Here is a 19,520-nt window from a genome sequence, read left to right as displayed (position 1 = left end):
ACAATTCTATCAAGACTTAAACTCTCAGTGAAGTATTCCTTTAATCGAGGGCTGAAGGGACGTTCAAAGCTTCTCACGGTTTTATTTTTCTGTCTATTTCGGTGTTTTCTGCATCTCCTGTCCATCAGACTAGCCCCTCCCCTGATCGGCCCCGCCCCCTCTGTTCACCTGCTTCCACTCTGCTCTTTGTGCTCTGTTTGCCTGCCTGGTTCTTGTAAGTAAAGCTCACTTCTTCTCTTTTTTACAACCTTTCTCGTCACTCGGGTTCCTGAACTCTTGATAAAAAGTTGTTTTTTTAAGGCACTGTAACTGCATGCTTCGCCCTGCGAAAAAGGAAGCTGAGGCGGCAAGGAAACACCGACGGTGCTGAATAAAAATCAAAATCAAAAAATCAAAGCCCTGCCCTTCCCATAATCCTTCACTTCAAAAATGGACCCTGAGCCGGAGAGTGTTTTCTGCATTGTTGAATGGAGCTGGGCGGTCGGACAACCTCTAAAACTGACACACAAACAAGCACACACTCACACGCCATCTTGCACGGACGTACACGTATGTTACACAGACACACACGGACAGACACATGTAATAGGAACTGTGTTTTTTTTTGGGGGGGGGGGGTAGAGGGGGGAGTCATGAAGAAATCCTCTTTTAAGTGAGTGGAAAAGTCCCTCCTTCTTCTCCCTCTAAAAGAAATAGTGCAGGTGATGGGATTCTCTCTGTCTTCCTCTGTCTCAGCTTTCAGCTTCATTTTTATTACTTTTTTTTTTTTTTTTTTAAAGAAAGGATGGAGGTTCCCTAAACACAGGACAGATAGCTGTGAAGGACAGGAGGCTGTGCTCCGCCCCTTTTCCCCCCTCCCTTTCCCCCTCGTTCTCGCCCCTCCCTCTCCGACAGAAATGGGACCTGAAAATCAAAAGGTCAGAGAGTTCCTTCAATGTTTACATAAAACTACATGCAAGAGCAGAAGTGGGCTTTCTTCCTTTCTTTCTTTCCTCCCTCCTCCTTCCTCCTCTTCCTCTTCCTCTCCCCTCCCTCCCCCCTTACGACATCTTCCTCCTCTCCATCCACTCGTCGTCGTCGTCGTCGTCCCTCGGTCCTTCTTCTCATTTGCTCTCCAGGTTGTAGCACTGCGTCTCGCCCCGCTCTCGGCCGTCGTAGCCGGGCAGTGGCTGCCCGTATTTGTCCACGCACCAGCAGTAGCCCCGCCTCCTGCCTTTGGATGGACGGCACTGCAGAAACGTGGAGAAAGAAAGAAAGAAAGAAAGAAAGAAAGAAAGAAAAAAAGAAAGAAAGAAGGAAAGAAAGAAAGAAAGAAAGAAAGAAAGGAAAAAAGAAAGAAAGAAAGGGAGACAATTTTAGTTTGCCTGCTGCTGCTCTGCCGCCACGTGAAGATTATCGTTTCAGGTGGCACCCGGCGGGGCCACCGATGAACACATCAGTCATCCGGCTCCCGCTTCCATCTTTAGTTCAGGGGCAGGAGTTAAAGACTGGAAAGTAGCAGAGGATTTATCACTCTGGGACAGATTGTGAAAACAGATTAGCGTTACCACGGTGAGGAATTATTGCACCCCCCCCCCCTCATCCTCTCTCCCTCCCCCTCTCCTCCCGTCACAGCTTCATCAGCACCACCTCCGGACTTGCATGTCGGGAGGCCGAGTCGTGCCTCAGCAGAAGTTTTATAAGACAAAAATGGCGGGGTGGGGGGTGGGGTGGGGGAGGCGGGGAGGGATGCAGGGAGGTTTTCGTAACGAGAGGTATCAGAGATCGGAGCGGGATCGCTGCACGCTGTCGAGTTTGCACTGATTTTTTTTTTTTTTTTTTTTTTTTTTTTTAGGCGCTGTGGAGCAGTTTACTTTGAGCTCCCAACCGCCGGCTGGGGGGGAGGGGAGGGGTGTGTGTGTGTGTGTGTGTGTGTGTGTGTGTGTGTGTGTGGAGGGGGGTGAACGATGAAGAAGCAGATTATTCCTGATAGAGAGGTGGCGGGGGAGCGAGGAGCGCTCCGAGTGCAGGAGTGTGAAGGTAAACATGGAGTTGCTAAAATATTTGCCGAGGCCCGGTCGGAGGGCTGCAGGGAAACCAGGCGCTTTGCTATTCTGGGAAACTGGCAGACGCTCAGAAATCATCTGGAGCTGATTATGGTCCCCCGCGCGCGTGCATAAACACGCATTAGCATACACAAACAAGAGTTGCATGCACTGTACCGCGTACATGCCCCCCCTCCCCCTCCCCCACACCCCCACACCTGCTTCCACACACGTGTGCAGTAATATCGGATGTCCCGCAGGGGGCCCGGGATCTTTGTGGAGTGGCAACTTTATGAGCTCCATTTGGGATTCACAGGAAACGACACAATCAGTCGAGCCGGGCGAAAAACTCTGGCTCAGAATAATACCCCCCCCCCTCCTCCCCCCGGCTCCATAGACTCCCATTCAACTTCTCTCATCAAATCCAAAGTGAATCAAATGTGTCCATCAGTTATCTTGGTGTTGTTAGCTAAAGTCACTCCTTCTTATTAGTTTTCTGGAGGTCCATCTGAAAATAATCCCTCATTCATTAGAAAAGAAGATTCAAGAAGACCTGTTTTTGGGGGCGTGTCTGTTTGATTGACAGGCCTGTGGTGCAGTCAGGTTACAGCTATCGGTGGGCGGGACGCAGTATCGTCAGGTTTCCAATCAGATCTACCGCCGGCTCCTCCCACCAGCTCGTCCAAATATGGTCACGTCGTGCTCCGAACTAGCAAAGATGGCGACAGACAAATTGCCGAACTCGAGGCTTCATAACGGCCGTTCACAAACCGACGGGTGACGTCGCTGCTGGTCGCCGGTTGGTTAGAAACTCATCAGATGTTTCTTCCGGATTTGGCCGATCCGTAGCACTTTTTTTTCTACACATCGTATCACACGTGGATGGAAGCGGCCTCAAATCATCGGCCCTTTAATCTTAGAGGTCATTGTTTGCGTCCACTCGGTACGTGCAGACGGCATCGCGGGCAGACAGACGGGCTCGGAGAGAGTGCGACCAGGTGTCTGTTTCCGGCGTGGTCGACGTCCGCGTGCAGCCTGAGTGCAATGATCAAAGGCAGCTTTATAGAGACAGAGGCCCATTAAAATACCTCCCCAACAACTACTGCAGCAGTCTGGGGGCGAGTAACGCAGCCCAACATGCCCCGTTCTCACACACACACACACACACACACACACACACACACACACACACACACACACACACACACACACACACACACACACCAACATCGGCTGGTGATTCTTTTCGGTCAACTCAGTTTTCCAGCTTCTTCTTCTTCTTCTTCTTCTTCTTCCTCCTCATCTGTCTCACTCTTGTTTTCTGTCTCACTCTCTCCGTCCGTCCCCCCTCACCGTGCCATCGTCTGAGTCTGCGGACAGCTTCTATTTTAGCCCTGACCCAGCGGACGAGACTGCGGAGAGGAGCTTAACATTGTGTTCCTCCGCTCTGGTTAATGATGATAGAGTCCTGCATGTGCCTGGTGTGTGTGTGTATGTGTGTGTGTGTGTGTGTGTGTGTGTGTGTGTGTGTGTGTGTGTGTGTGTGTGTGTGTGTGTGTGTGTGTGTGTGTGTGTGTGTGTGTGTGTGTGTGTGTGTGTGTGTGTGTGTAAGGGAGGGTTGAAAAGCCAAAGGAAAGGCGGAAGGGAGAGGAAGAGCAAAATGTGCATGTGTGCATTCCCCCTGTTGCTTGGCTACCTTTGAATTTCCGCTCAGTCTCTTTCATCTGTGAACTATTAGCAGTCATCTCAAGCAATCCTTTCTTTACTGCTTCAATCCACACACACACACACACACACACACACACACACACACACACACACACACATGCACAAAATGTAGGACAAAGCAAAAGACAGCCAAACATCCATGAGGCCTGGATGTCACTCCTCAGATTTCTAATGGAGACCCATTAAAATGCAACTCATCACTTGTTGTTTGACCAACAAGTTTGCACTGTTTTTGCAGCAGAAATTGCACATTTTCCGTACATGCTTTACACAATTACAACTTTGTTTCCTTTAAAGAGAATTCAATCAAGTCTTTTCGACCTCTTGAGTTGCAGATTCAATAACCAGGAGCTTAAAAATCCTCCCATAGAGAAATACTACCTGAAAACATGCGTTAAAGGTATCAAAAACTCTTGAAAGATGGCTGTGATGAGTTTGTAGCTTTTCTACTGAATAGGCGGTCACCATCACACATCTGTCCCGGATATGTAGACGTAACGACGGCCTACTAAACCTACTAGTAGTCGGTTCAGGGAGGAAGTTATCATCTATTAATCCTTCCATTATTAAGACTGCACCAACCGAGGCTTGGAGGTTATTGTTCTAGTTGCTTCCAGTTGCCGTAATAATTATGACGAGACCAAAGGATGGAAGGATAAAACGCAGCACTTTCACCCAGGAAACCAACCATGATATTTTCCTTAAACCTCATCAAACTTCGAACCAGAGACTGTATATAAAAGTGTTTGTAGCTTCCAGGTCTAAAAAAAGAAATAGGTCATAAACTGCAATGCCGCCGAGGGCTCCAAAAAAAAGCTCCGGCTCCATAGACTCCCATTCAACTTCTCTCAATAAATACAAAGTAAATACATTGTTTTCCACGAGTTATTATGGCGTCGTTCGCTAAAGTCGCTCCTTCTTATTAGATTCCTGGCGGTCCATCCGAAAATAATTCCATCATAAAGTTGATATCAGGCCTCAAAAAAGCGGTATGTTTGGGGTCTGTTTAATTGACAGGCCTGCGGTGCAGTCAGGTTTCCACCATAGGTGGGCGGGGCTTAGTACAAATATGGTCACTTCTGGCTCCAAAATAATCATTTGTAATTAATAACAGCTCGGGCCCATAATGGTCCATATATTTGGGACACGTTTCATAGTGACCTGCTCAATTAGCCTGATGAAGGTCAAACTGGCTGCTCCAAATCAGATCCAAAATAAATAATGAAGATTCCGCAAAGTATAAAAGTTTTTTGGGGGGGATAAGCTACGTGTCTAATTTTTAACCTGGTATGTTATTTGTAACACAATAAAAGAATATAAGCTAACTGCAGGACCAAAGCCACAAACTTTTCAACCGTTGATACTCAGTACATGAGAACCCCCTTTCATGGTCCGGTACTCTCTGAACCACGGAGTCCCAACCACCGGGTCAGCCGAGACCTCGTGCCCTACATTCGGAGCCCTGCGTGGTCCACATGGCCCATCACTAACAAAAAAACACACACACATTTCATCCACCCTGCACATTCATAATGCTACCTTTATGAGATGTGTGTGTTGTGCGTATGAATGTGTGCTCTTGTGATGCCGGTCTTTATAGCTAATAGCAGCACCGTTGGGCTTCACGGACATTAAAAAGAGCCTGGTTCTGACCACAGGATAAACACAAGCTCATAAAATGTAATGTGTTTCTGTGTGTGTGTGTGTGTGTGTGTGTGTGTGTGTGTGTGTGTGTGTGTGTGTGTGTGTTTGCAAGTGCATCGGGAGTAGCTGCAGGATATGGCTTTTTCTGAAAAAAGAATTTGCTTAATGAATTCAACTTCAGAATAATTTGTTTGTTTTAAAAGAACGGAGCCACACAAACTTTAAAATTGGAGCCTAAATATTACGTTACGAAGTTTTGTGAAGCGCAGGGCTCGACCGGACCGGCTGAGATCGATATCGAGTTGATGACTGGGTGAGGTTGAAAGACTTGGGAAGTAGAGATTGTAAAACATAATGTTGTTTCAATGGAGCACATTTAGTGTGAAGCGTCGTGACGTGCACGGTGGAGGAGGAAGCAATAACTTTCATGAGTAAGTCGTCGAAGTTGCGTCTCTTGATCAACATCAGCAGCTGAGTTACTCACGTTTTTGTGACCACTTGGGACGTGAATATTTGTGATTTCACCGTGGACCTGAAACTGGAGCAGAGAAACATCCGATTTTTGGGGGGAACAGAAAGAAGTCGCAGGGAGGCAAATCAGGTGAGCAGAGTTGATGGCGAGCTGTTTTCTTCGTGCTGTGAGTGAGCGTGTTATCATGTTGGGGAACCCTGTTGCCATGGCGCCACAGTTCAGGTGGTTTGCAAGCGATTGTTTTTCCCTCAGAAGGTCCCGGTGGAACTCGGTGTTAACAGTCTGACTCTGGGGGACGAATTCTACGGTGACACAAAAAAAAACCCCACCTGGTGTCTCCTGTCCTAACGCCCCTTCTTCGGTTTTGGACAGTGAAGCTCCGCCTCCTCTTGAAACGTGATGTCATCAGAACACCTCGCCCGGCTCGTCGCTTCATCGCCGTGGACTTTCTGAAACATCTCAAGGGTCTCTGTTGACGGTTTCACAGAGTTTGACCCGAAATCTGATGTAGTCGGTGATCTTTGGGCGGCACTGCTTTAAAAACAGCCACGATTCTGTCGTGGAAATCACTGCATGGGCTCAGGAACACTTTGTCTGTAAGCGGTCGTGCTGAAGACTTTCTGTTCCTCAAAAATTGGACCCAAAATCTGATGTTTCTCTTCTCCAGTTTCAAGTCCATGAAGTCACAAATGTTCTCGTACTGGTGGTCACAAAAAACGTGTTGAACTCAGGTACTGATGTTGATCAAGAGACGTAGCCGAGCTGCTCCGTGAACGTCACTGTGCTGCGTTGCTCAAAACTTTATGCTCAACCTTTGTACTCATGTGATGGGCATATTTTCTAACCTTTTACAGACTACAGGGTCGGACAGACTTTACTTCACATGAACACTTAAAGCCAAAAGAATATGCTCTGGACTTTGAGGGGAATTTTTGTTTTGATAAAAGCAAATTGGTGGTGGAGGCTAAAAAGTTTTTGTTCACCAAATAAGCTCTAATCTTTAGGTCTTTGCAGAGTTTTTGAAATTTGCTACATGGAAAAATTATTTCTCAAGCGAAAGTATGCAAAAGGTGCTGAACTGGCCTCAATATACAAAAAACAAAAAATGATTACTCTGCTCTTTATATTTTACAACAGCCACTGCAAAAAAAAATGGACTTATTGCATATCTGAAAGTGAGAAGGAAGCAGAGATGGATTAGAAATCCAGGGAGGGGAAGTGAAGCAGAGCGAGAGAGACAGAGTGAAAATAGCTGTCTGGGTCCCCGAAGGTTGGCCGGTTATTATAAAGCCATTGTGGTCGGTGTGTACGTTTCCACAGATCCTTCTGAGTCACGCTCAATAAGTCAGCCCTTATGGGCCTGGCGCTGTCCGGACCCAGTGAGCAAGGAGGCATAAGGGTACGCCGGCACCTGGCTCACATCCTTAACCCACGGCCGCCTCCTCCTCCTCCTCCTCCTCCTCTTCCTCTGAAACACTAAAACTCTAAAAGGGTACACAGACACTGTCGTCCCATTCACAACCCCTCCGCGGGGCGATTCCTGGCCAAACAAGGAAGGAAAACGCCAGGTGGGCGGAAGGGCAGGATGGACAGAATGATGGAGCGGGCGGGCCAGAACAAAAGGCCGGTGGACGACTGTAGGCAGGGCACAATGGGGGTAATGACGGGTGGGGTGAAATGATGAATAAGAGAGAGCGAGAGGGAGAGTGAGACTTTTGAGGGGTTGTAATGAGTTGGGTCAGTGTTGGGAATGCAACCGGGAGCCAATTCATATAACTGCTGCTAAAAATAGGTTTCTGTTGCACCGTAGCCGAGGCGAGGGACCGCCGCCGCCGCCGCTCGACTTCTCCCACCCGGCCTCGTGTTACCATAGCGACACGTACAGAACGTGCTCGATGAGCAAGTTTTCAGGCTACGAAAAAGAAAAAGCATCACCGCTTTCTGTAACTTCGTTCATCTCTTTAACTCTCCCTGAAGCTCTTATTTATTCATTTTTTTAATTCTCCTCTCAGGCTACGTTTGCTGTCGTCAGAGCGACAAACGATGATTAACTTGTCATAGAAATAAATGCAATCGATGATTTGATCGGCTTTTGCTGCAATTGCCTCCTCAAAGTTATCGTCCTCGACTTTTAAATTTGGCTTAAAACTTAAAATGTTCCCACATTGTTTTGGTTTAGCGTCTAAATTCGTGATGTTTACTGTCAATAGATGCTTATTGCAGAGGTAAACAGCCGGTGTATAATAGTGACCAACCTGGTCGTCATTTTTCATCTATACATCGGTCCACATGTTGATTGATTACCGCGTCGTCCTCTATGAGAACAAAAAAACACAGCACATCGTACGAGAGTATTGAACCACTAATTTACACCACACATCCAGTTAAAAGTCAAATATTCCCCAAAAATACAGCTGAATAAAAACTACAGTGACGAGCTCGACCGCCAAAGTGAGTCAATATCATCCCAGAAAAAACGTTCACAGGGAGATCAGCAAGGAAGCAAATGATCTCAGCTGTTGAAATCCACAGTAACCGGCATGAATCTGATCTGAGCACAGCTGCTTTACTCTGAAACCCTTTTTTTTTTTTTAGGGAACTCTGGAACTTTTCCTTTCCTAAAAAGTCCCCGCCGCTGGATGGAGGACTTTCTTGCAGGCCTGGGAACCATTTCCTTTTTTTTTTCTCCCCCATTTCTGATAACGTTATCTGATCCAGAATCAGATCCTCAACAGTTTTTTTTAGATTGCCGTGACAAAAAAACAAAAACAAAACAAGACTACACAAGGAAAACTTCTTAAATGTAATTCCTTGATGCATCATTCTTGGAAACTATTAAATGGGTAAAAAGTACTTCCTGGTACTTTCGTACCAGGAAGTACTTTTTAACAGCTCGTGAGTGTTTCATCACTTTTCACATCGTGTGTATGGGTACTTGTCTTTCTTTTTTCCTCCCGTTTAGTCCTCCACCCACTGTCGCCCCCTCACCCATCCCTCCATCCCCTCCACCTCCTCCCCCACACCTCCCTTCTTTTCACAGTATTGTCACCCTAGACGGTTCACACGGTCTCCTCTTCTCTGTAGTTTCCGGTCATAAATCTCCGCAACACACCGTGAAGGCACATCCCCTCGGATGGATTTAACACAGCACCCCCCCCCCCCCCCCCACTGGCCCTCTGTGAGGGAAAAAAAAAAAAAAGGGCGACAGGAGCTGGCACACACACACACACACACACACACACACACACACACACACACACACACACACACACACACACACACACACTCAGGAGCCGAGCTTGACACTTTCCCAGGTAGATATTTGTTGATGAAGTCCAGGAAAAGACGCAGGAAGACTTTTTAATAACAGTAACAATGAAACCACAATTTTAGAGTGTGGGGAAGGAGTCTAGGCTGATTTTATCCTCTGTGTGTGTGTGTGTGTGTGTGTGTGTGTGTGTGTGTGTGTGTGTGTGTGTGTGTGTGTGTGTGTGTTATGGCTTGAGTTGGACTCTGACTCATGGTGCTCGTGTTTTTTTTTTTTGGTGACTCATGCATTTCTGAGAACGGGCTCCCGTTCTGTGGAAACCCCTCCGATAAGACTCTCCCGACCTCAGGAAATAGAGATGGTGATTATTATTTGACAAGCCCTCCCCTCCCTCCCATCCCTCCCCTCCTCCCTTCAGGTCAGCACATGTCACCCACCGAACTCCTCAGACTAATTTCAGCTTCCTCGTTTCTTTCTTTCTTTCTTTCTTTCTTTGGAATGAGCAGCGTGCGGGTGGCCTGCAAGTCTGCCGCACCACGGACAAGAAAAACCCAACCGGCGCACGGCGTGTTTGTTTTCCTTCAACCTCACCAACAGCACCCCCACACCTACACACCCTCACCCAAAAAAAAAAAAAAAAAAAAAATACCGCCATCAAACGAGCGCCATACGTGCAGCCCCCCCCCCCCCTCCTGCCGCCACATCTACTGTGCCACACACATTCCCAGACCACATTCTTACAACCCCCCCCCCCCCCCCCCCCCCCACACACACACACACACACACACAAACACACCTGACCGACTTCATTTCCTGTGAGGGCATGAGTCAGACTGGCTGCAGTGCATTTACCGGAGTAATACATGGTTATTAGCCATTCTGATAATATAGTGTTGATGTGGCTGTCAAGGCAACCTGAGCAGCAAAAAAAAGAAAGAAAGAAAAGAAAGGGGGATGGAGGGGGGTGGGGGGTTATGCATGTATGGGTGGTTGGGGATGAGTCTTTGAGGATTCTTTGGAAGTGTTTGGGCATGCGGTGGGTCTGTTTGCATGTTTGCAGGTATGTGTGTGTGAGAAAGAGACAAGAGTGTGTAAGAAGGAAACCTGCGAGAGAGGAAACAGGAGGGAGAGCCATTCACCTGTTTTTTCTTGTAGAAGCCCTTTCTGTCACAGTTGGGGATGCGGAAGCCTCTCGGGTTGAGCACGTTGCTGATCTTAAGGCTGTTCAGGGTGCTCTCCATCTCCCGCCGACACGGCCCCTACAGCAACGCAGAGAAAAAAAACACACAAAAAAACACTCTCGGTCCTTAAACGATCACAAAACACGAGAAGAAACGTCAGGCACACACTTCAAAAGTCAATAAAAGGTAGCATTTCATTTTATGGCTGAATTATCACATAGAAAGTGAATATTCTAACATCTTTTGCATTATTTTTAATGCACGCATTTGACTAGAATATCAAGCAACCTTCTGTAAATGAAAGCATCGCTTTGTTGAGCTCGCAGATAAACGACAAGCTGTCGTCGTCGGGTCCACGTCGGAGAGGGTAAATCCCAAAATGAGACTTGTCACGAAGTGTTTGTAATCAAACTTTGACGGTGTTTAAAGGATGCTACATAACATGAAGGTATCCCGTTGGAAAATCTGGACCACAAATTGCACCGTATAGAAATGTTTGGACGAGGGACTGTTTGAATATCGTGTGTTGAGGCAACACAGGCAAAAATCACCTACCACGGAGGTTTTGTTTTTTGCCAGCTGTATATATGGAGCTGCAAAATCATCACATGTTCTCCCTTCTTTACACAGACTATAAATCACTTGTTGCACCGTCGAAGAAAAAAAACTAACTTCAATGTTGTGATCTGTTCTTCTTATAATCCTTATCCACTGTTGGTTCAATACTAATGAGCTGATTTCCAGGTGAGATTGTAAATGAATAAATGTAAAAAACAAAATGTAAATAAATCTTCAGTGTGGGACATTTGCACCTACATGAATGTGCAAATGCTAAACGAGTTCACACAATGTTGATTAAACCCACCATCAGATAAATCTGTCTGTACTTCACATTATAAGGTGGTGTTTGTTTTTTTTAGGAATAAGAACTTTATTGAACAAGATGTAAATGTACAAACAGTGTAGACAAGCACTCATTGTTTCGTAGTTGTTTATAATAATAATAATAATAATAATTTAAATACGTAAATTCCCTATAAGGTGGAAAACGTCGATTACCTGGTGTGACGTCACCGCGCTGGACGGCCGGAGACTTTACAAGCCGGGCTCACTTCCGGTTTAGCCTAATGCTAACCTGACCGGATGAAACAATTCACTCGTGCGGCTCCTCTACATCCTCCAAATGTTATAAGACGCCGACATCAGCTTCGCGGCGGTTGATGCGCCATTTAAAAATATATATATATGTATTTTTTTTATAATTTAATTCATCCATAATTAATCCACCGCGACGCGGCCTCGGCGGGCTGCGGCCTCTGGCTCACCGGCAGGCGGGAAGAAAAGCGCCCCGCCGCAGGTGTAGAGCCAGAGAGGACACCTGGTCGAGACTTTCTTCTGTCCACAAAGGTAAACTTCATCACGGAAACTCTTCACACAACTTGTTGTAAACAGTCAACTTGTCCCAAAAGTTGATTTAAGTGCGCGTGTAAAAATAAAAGGAGCTAGCCGGAGAGCTAATTCGTTAGCACCGAACTGTTTATAGTTTACGTGATTTCCATACTTCCTGTTTCAAACTTTTATCATTTTAAAGTATATTTAAAAATAAATAGCGTGCAAAAAAAAATACAACGTAGTAGAGAGCGCTGACTGATATTTGTTTTTCCTCTCCAAGTTTAAAAAACGTGAAGTTTGTGTTTGTTGAAAACTAAATGATGTTTACAAACATCAAGGATGTAAAAGTTAGACTTTGTCCTGAAGTGTGTGTTGTCTTTAAAATCCACCACAGTTGGAGGACGAGTGAGTGAACAGATTGATCAGAGTTATAAAACCTGGGATCATAATAGTCTGAGTGACGTCATCAACAACAGCCTCCACGCACCTGCCCGCCCCCCCCACCAGGTGTGTTTTTAAACCTCTGCTTTGTGACTTACATACTCGGTCTCCCTCTTGTTCTCCAGGGAGAAGTTGTGGACGTCCACGTTGGCTCCTCCGGACACCGATTCCACCTTGTAGCTCTGCGTCTTCCTGTTCTGATCCTTCTGGATCAGCTTGTTGTGCGGCGGCGGCGGCCGGGTGTCCATCGACCCCCGACCGGGCCCTCCTCCCTTCTCCGTCTCCAGACCGGGCAGCGCCGTCGCCGTCGTCGTCGCCGCCGCCGCCGCCGTCGTCGTCTGGGTCACGTTGGCACTGTCCTCCACCTGATTTCCAGCGTTTTCTGCCCGGACAGACGGTAAGTCGTCAGCGTGCTTCATATGTATTGATTGACACTTGGTAATGACACGTGGTGACTTACAGCTGCAGGCTGAGTGTTAAAATATCGTATTTTATGCCTCAAGTCTCTTTAAAAACATGAAAAATCTGGACTAAATCCGACTTAAATCGTCAGATAAACTCCGGAAAGTGTCATTTTTTGCTGTTTCGCAAATCTGAAAGCTTTTTTTTTTTTAAACGGTTTACGGTGTCTTCTTGTCCATCAAGTCCTGGTTTGACAATTGCCTTAAAGTTGACCTTTTAAGTTTCTAGGAAACATCTTAAACCATATGTTTACCCCCCCTCAACTTAATCCTTATAGAAAATTATATGCATTAAAGTATCCTATACAATACTATCATACAAAATGCTGAATTGCTGCTTCTCCTTCACCGAATCCAGCAGAGATTTCTTTTGACTGTGTACGTGAGGCCTGTTTTAAAACAGACAGAATAAAGTCGGCTCATTTTGCCTTGTGGGCTGTTTGGAGCCCCGAAACGAAGCCAAGTAATAAACAGAAACACGACGATTTCAGATCCACAAATTATTTTCCACAGCGTGCAGACCAGAGATATAGAGTCACAAAAAGGAGGGAACGGGGGTGTAAACAAGACATTTAAGGACGCCGAGAAAAGAACCATGTCGTGTGTATGTTTTATATGCGTGTATGGGGGTGGGGTGGGAGGGGTTGGGGCAGGTAAAGTGGAAGATGAGGCAGCAGATATATTAATAGCCTGCGGCGTTGGCAAAGATTCCTGTCAAATCGTTAAAGACGGAGCAGAGCAGAGACTGATGGGGGCGGGGAGGAGGGATGGGGGGGCTTCAGATACTCCTCCCTAATATAGGAGAGGACCAAACTACCCGCCATGTGCCACCCGCCCGACCACACCACCGCGAGGCCACAGCTGAAGGAGCTAACCCAGTTTGGAAACGACGTCCCGGAGAGGCAGAGGGGACGATGGGAACACACACACACACACACACACACACACACACACACACACACACACACACACACACACACACACAGTTTTAAACCGTTTAACTGAAAGCAGATTTTTGTGTTGGAGAGCTGCGGCGAGGGCGGTGGACGGGCATGTAGGGGTGTAGCTCGTGTGGGCAGGCGGGCTGGCAGCCCACCCCTTTTTTTTTTTTCTTCTCCGTGACCACCTGATCAATTAGTGACGTGGTCGGGGCTCCACAGACTCCACCGGCTCACCAGAAACTTAAGAATAACAAAAACGGCGGACATCAACAACAGCGCCGAGTCACAAAGCGCTCTTCGACCCCCCCGACACGGACGCCACATGGTTTTTTTTTTTTTTTTTTTCTGAGCTCTTCGACAATGTCCGTAAATGTCCACAAAACCAAGCGACCGAAAATACGGAGCCCTGTTTTAGATTCCTGCAGGCATTAATTTTTATTGCCAGTATAAACTTTTTATATAACCTCTCTAGGAAGTCTGGGGTGTTTTATATAAACACATTACGCAATTTGTTTGTATAATGGCACATGGGTAAACAGCACAAACTGCGGTGAGGAGAGCTTGTTAATGTCTGGGGAGGAGAGGATCGCTCTCGGAGGCGCACTGACACACTCTGACCAGCGGGGGCGTTTTGAGCTCATTTCCCTCCTTTATTTTTTTTCTTTCTTTCTCCATCTCCAGCAGTGGTGATACAGTAAATAACGCATGCATTGATGCATGTCACACTTGCTCCTATTGGTGTTTTTTTTTTTTTTTCCCCACATATTTGAAATAATGTCCAATTTAGAGGCTGACAAACATAAACTGTTACAGAAGAATAGGAGAGAGGTGGCTAAGTGAGGGGAAAAAGTAAAAGAGTGACAATGTTGAGTGGTTTCTTGCGTGCACTCCACACATTTCTGTGGCCAAACCAAACAAGCAGGAATAAGAAAACACGTACACACACACACACACACACAGGCCTGACGTCAGCAGCGCCTAAAACACACAGCCGTGTGTATTCACATGTAGGCGGCATGTGTGGCCGTTCGACCGGTGTGAGCAGCGCTGCATCTCATTCACACAAACGCCGTGCAGCAGGACGTCTCTCCCGTGTCGTACCGGCGCGCAGTCGTAATGCGGCGGCTGCTCGAGATGTGTCGGCTCGCATCCCGGATCGGGGGAAGCGGCGGCACATATTTTCATGCTGTGCACAAAAAAAAAAAAAAAATCCACGAGCTTTTTCTTGAAGGGAAAAATGAGGACGTTACAGAAGACAAGGACATGGTGTGCGCTCAGCCTCGGCTAAATACTGTATACTTACAGTATGTATGTGGCATTCCTTAACTATTGGTTTGAGGGAGCCAGGCTCAGTGTGTGTGTGTGTGTGTGTGTGTGTGTGTGTGTGTGTGTGTGTGTGTGTGTGTGTGTGTGTGTGTGTGTCAGGCAGAAAAGGGAGAACGAGCAGTGTTGTCCTTTTTTTATTTATTTATTTATTTATTTTATATATACAAAGAATCTGCAAACGACAACCTTTTTAAAATTTCGTAATTTGTTTTTTTGGTGGGGTGTGGGGGGTATTTAAAGCACGTGGAAAAAAAAACCCGGATTAATTTCTGGCACGCTGGCTCCATGTTTGTGTTTCATCTCAGGGTTAGCTCGCTGTGATTCAGTGTGTGTTCAGGGGTTAAAGCCTTCTCCAAACGCAGCTGCAGATAAGCCCGGCTCTTGTTTTGGCCTCTCTTCTGCTGTCCTACTGATCGCACTTAAAGCTCTTCACGGTTCAGCTCCCGCTCTCAGATCCTCCATCGGGACTCGGCTGCTCGTCCTGATTGCCGGCTCGAGACTGAAGGTGATCAGGGGCTCTGCAGACTCTTTTTAAATGCCCCATTTTATTTGCTTATTTTTCTTAATTGCCTGATTTTTTTTTTTTTTTTTTTGTACTCTCAGGCCTGAAATGTTTGGATTCTTCCATGCAAAGGACTTTTATTTTGAAAAGGGCTGCAGCCTTATAAATAAACATACTTCTTATTTTGATTGCAGCTCCCATAGCTGGTGTTATCCAAACTTTCAGGAGCCTGTGGGATTTGTTTAACCCAGGCGGAGCACAATACTGTGCAATGTCAAAGCTCCCCCCACCCCACCTGCCCCCCACCCCCCACCCAGCTGCCAGGATCGGTGATTTACATTGTGGTGGGTTGCAAAACAGCCCAAGAGAAGAAGTTTGCGCATGTTTTCTGTGTGCTTTAATCTTCAACAGATTAGTCAACGTATGTCTGTCTCATCCACTTTCAATACTATGCACTTAATCGGTGTGTTTTCCATGAGGAGGGAAACACCCCCCCCTCTCCACCACCACCACCCAGACCTGGACAGCAAAGAGCAGCACCTCCTCATGGAGAGAGAGTGCCTGTCAAAGCCACCGAATGACACCACACACACACACACACACGCAGTAACGCACCTACACACAGAAGCAACAAAGATATCTGCAAACCAATACAAAATTAAAATAAATAAATCTCTTCCTACCTTGTTTTTGCGCCGGTGTGAGAAGGCTGCTGAGTTTTTTGGCCGCGGGGCCGCAGCACACTCCCCGTCCCTCCAGCAGCGCTTGCAGGGGTCGGCTCTCCCCCGGCCGGTGCTGGCAGGTCAAGCCGGAGCCGCAGCGCGCCGTGTACACTCCACACGCTTGCCCGTCGCCGAGGGCGCACGTCATGCAGCAGCCGCAGCCGGGCTCCCTCACCCGCTCCGCGCAGTCCTTCGGCAGCGGCTTGCACTGGAGCAGCGCGCCGGCGTCGCACGGCTCGCATCGGACCACCGGCCCCACCGTGCCGGCGAGCCGGGCGAACGCAGCCAGCGCGGCGGCGAGACAAAGCACGCAGACACCGGACATTCTGCCGATTAAGCTGGTCACAAAGGGACAGTATGTGAGTTGTCACGTAGGCTTAAGGGGACTCTCTGTGACACAGCGAGCCGGCTAGCCTTCTCCATCTGTATTTTCTTTTACGCGAACTTCTCGTTTTATACAGGCGGAAAAAAGAGCCAACAAGTCACACCCTCCTCCGTATGAATAATGTAAACGGAGAGCCCCGATATGAGGGACCGCTGCATCCAGTCTCAGCGAGAGCTCCTCAAACACTCAACTCTTTTTTTTTTTTTTTTTTTTTTTTTTTTTTAATCCTTTATAGTATTTTAGTGAGGGCTGCTCATTCCCGTTCAGGGAGGGGGGGGAGAAAAAAGAAAAGTAAAGGTGTTTTGTTTCCATCTGGAAATTTGGCCGCTTGTCACAGGACAGACAAGTTATGTGATCCTGCAGATCAATGTAGCTTCAACATGTGAGGCTACACTTTTCTCTCTTCAGTGTTCGCTCACATGATTAATTGTCATTTTGCAGATGAAGATGCACATCTGCAGATTTCAACAACACGAGGGGGGAGGTTGGGTGGGTGGGTGTGTGTGTGTGTGGGGGGGGGGGAATGTAAGCTGCAGCGGGAGAGTTTTCATGTGTGTCGAAGCGTTCCCAAACCTCTGGAGGTTTCTGCACCACTGGCCACATCCCCTGCTGGCATCAATGGTATGTGAGTAAAAAATGCCATTGGCGGTATCTCCCCCTCCCCCCATCACCCCCCCCCCCCCCCCTCCCACACACACACACACACACACATACATGCAAACACTGATAAAACATTCTTCATGGGCAGGTGTGTAGGTGGCCTCCATATTAACTTCACTAAAACAATAATTTCATTGCCATATAACCTTTTGTGTGTGTGTGTGTGTGTGTGTGGGCGTGTGCGTGTGTGTGTGTGTGTGGGCGTGTGTGTGTGTGTGGGCGTGCACACGACCTCGACCGCGTTGCTCGGCGGTGGGTGCAGCCCTGAAGTGGTATTGTTTTACTGTTTTAAAGCTGCAGAGTTTGGGATGCACATGTCAGTCAGAGGCAGCGGCCAGCTCCCGAGCACGTGCCCGAACACCCCCCCTCCTCCCGCCCCCCTCCACCCGGTGCTCACCTTTCACATACCCCAGAAGCAGACCCCGGCGATCTGGCACTTTGCATTACACACACACTCCCTTGCAATCCGACAAGCCTCACCCCCCCCCCCCCATCTGCACCTTTCCCTCCTCTACGCCCCCGCCCTCCCCCACCCCATCACCGACTCCTACAGGATTTCAAATTATTAGAAAGAAAATGTTTCAGATTGTGCCGGCTCAGCATCGCCCCCCTGTCCGGCATATCCTCCCGTTCTGCAATAACAAACGCGAGAGGGGGGTACACACTGAGAAAATAAAGCAATCAGTATCGGCCATTGTGTGATTTCCACCACAGAAGCAGAAAAAGTGTTGAGACTGCATTATGAAAAACAAGCAGAGGGTAAGGAAACACCCCCAGAATAGCAAGAAAACGTCTCCTGCTAAGATTAGTTTTCTTATTACTTGACATTTTTTTTTACCTCTTTCGGCATTTTTTCACGTCTGAAATATTCAACGTCTGAACCCCTTTTTGGCTTGTTTATTGTCTGCCCGTCTGTCCGATGGTTTGATTTACCTAAAGCGCCCTTACGGTTTAAACTAATTCAGCAAAAAAATGTGTACGAGCGCGGGATCGGCTCCCGCTTTGATTTGTCGTACTCGGAAAAGGTGACGGGGTTCATTGTGACGTGTTTTATTTTCTCCGGCTGCTTAAACGATAACAAAAAAAAAAATATATAAACAGCTTTAAAATTGATGTGCCACTCTTGCGTTTTTTTTTTTTTTTTTTTTTTACGACAAATTCCTCAATTGGATATATTGCGCAACGCAGACGAGGAAAAAGTAAACAGATGAGGACATCCGCAAGGCATCCTCCAGACTTCCAGATTCCAGAGTTAAGGAGCGGAGTATGTTGTAATTCGCCCCGGGACAGTTTGGGTATCAGATAAAAATGAAATCAGATAACTGCTGGCACAAACCTCCACGTCTCATTTCCCAAATCACATGCTGGAGTTGCCTCTGTTGCCGTCTCAGCAAGCAGCAATAAGAGACACTATTTGTCTAACTCGACCCGTCCTTGTCTTCATCTCTGCATCTGCACTTTTGTCTCTTCAGCCTCGTGTAATCTGATATTCTCTCATTATTAATCTCTTCTTCTTCCTTTTTTTTTTTTTTTTTTTCTTAACATGTCTCCGTCCCAGTCGACATTCCTCCGCGTTGCGTTCCCACAACACATTTCGGAGGGGGGGGGGCATAAATCATTAATTGGAAACACAAAGTCGATGACGGTCCTCAGTAACGTTGGCACAATGCACTTTATAATTTGAGGTTTTTGCGGGAACGAAAAAAGGTTTCTGGGCTGATTTATTTGTTCCCTTCCCTCCGCGAGCCGTTCGAGCAGCAAATTTCCTCTCTTGTCAACATGCGGCGTCTTCGTACGCGAGCCGTACCGTCAGCACCCGCCGACCACGTCGTGACCTCCGTATCACTCTCAAAAAAACAGCCATTATTTTACACTCTATGCGCCGCAGCTCATGTTTAAAGTGCCGTTACTTCGTGTTTTGTAAGTTGGCTGACTTTCAAATCGGCCAAAGGTCACGCTGCAGTCGGCGTACAGTTTGCTGTGAGTGGATCTTGTTTTAGGTTGTTTTGTTTTCACCATCACAATGACAGATATTAACTCAGAGCTTGAGGATGAAACTCTGGTTTGGTTCATCTATAAATTTAACACACAAAAAATTAATGACAAATTTGGCAAATGATGGATTTCTTGTCAGGTCAAAACGACACATTTTTCTGTTTTCTGTCATCTGTTTGGATTTTAAATGACAATCAGACAAAACAAGCAGTTTGGCTTTGTGTTTTTTTTTTTCTTACATCACTCTTAAAAGCCTAACTTAACCTAATTTCTGCCGACATTCTCCAGAGCCTTCAACCGCATCTCCCAGCTTTCATCGGTGGAGGGAGTTTGCTCTGTTGTCATGGAGATAGCTCAGTTGTCATCTGTGGAGACCAA

At 47.0% G+C, this 19,520-nt stretch overlaps 1 protein-coding gene across 1 annotated transcript; it reads right to left on the bottom strand.

Annotated features, from left to right (window-relative positions):
- Nucleotides 1-875: 875 nt before the first annotated feature.
- igfbp3 (insulin-like growth factor binding protein 3) lies at nt 876-16,635 on the bottom strand. Its single transcript, XM_069152941.1, has 4 exons — nt 16,064-16,635; nt 12,249-12,532; nt 10,276-10,395; nt 876-1,229 (listed from the first exon to the last, which is right to left on the bottom strand). Exons 1-4 carry the CDS (start codon nt 16,425-16,427, stop codon nt 1,104-1,106), a joined length of 894 nt encoding a protein of 297 aa, XP_069009042.1. The 5' UTR covers nt 16,428-16,635; the 3' UTR covers nt 876-1,103.
- Nucleotides 16,636-19,520: the final 2,885 nt, after the last annotated feature.

Source organism: Embiotoca jacksoni, unplaced genomic scaffold, assembly GCF_022577435.1.
Source record: "Embiotoca jacksoni isolate LCO1_2020_lvr unplaced genomic scaffold, fEmbJac1.0.p SCAF_19, whole genome shotgun sequence".
Classification (NCBI taxonomy): Eukaryota; Metazoa; Chordata; class Actinopteri; family Embiotocidae; genus Embiotoca; species Embiotoca jacksoni.
The sequence above is the reverse complement of the archived record's forward strand: the minus strand, read 5'-3'. Positions and strand labels throughout refer to the sequence as shown.

Excerpts from the sequence above, each read along its gene's own strand:
- igfbp3 (XM_069152941.1), bottom strand. The coding sequence starts at position 16,427 with ATGTCCGGTGTCTGCGTGCTTTGTCTCGCCGCCGCGCTGGCTGCGTTC. Across the intron at positions 10,396-12,248 it reads ACAAGAGGGAGACCGAGTAT|GGGCCGTGTCGGCGGGAGAT; the intron begins GTAAGTCACAAA and ends GCGTTGCTGTAG. Across the intron at positions 1,230-10,275 it reads GCTTCTACAAGAAAAAACAG|TGCCGTCCATCCAAAGGCAG; the intron begins GTGAATGGCTCT and ends ACGTTTCTGCAG.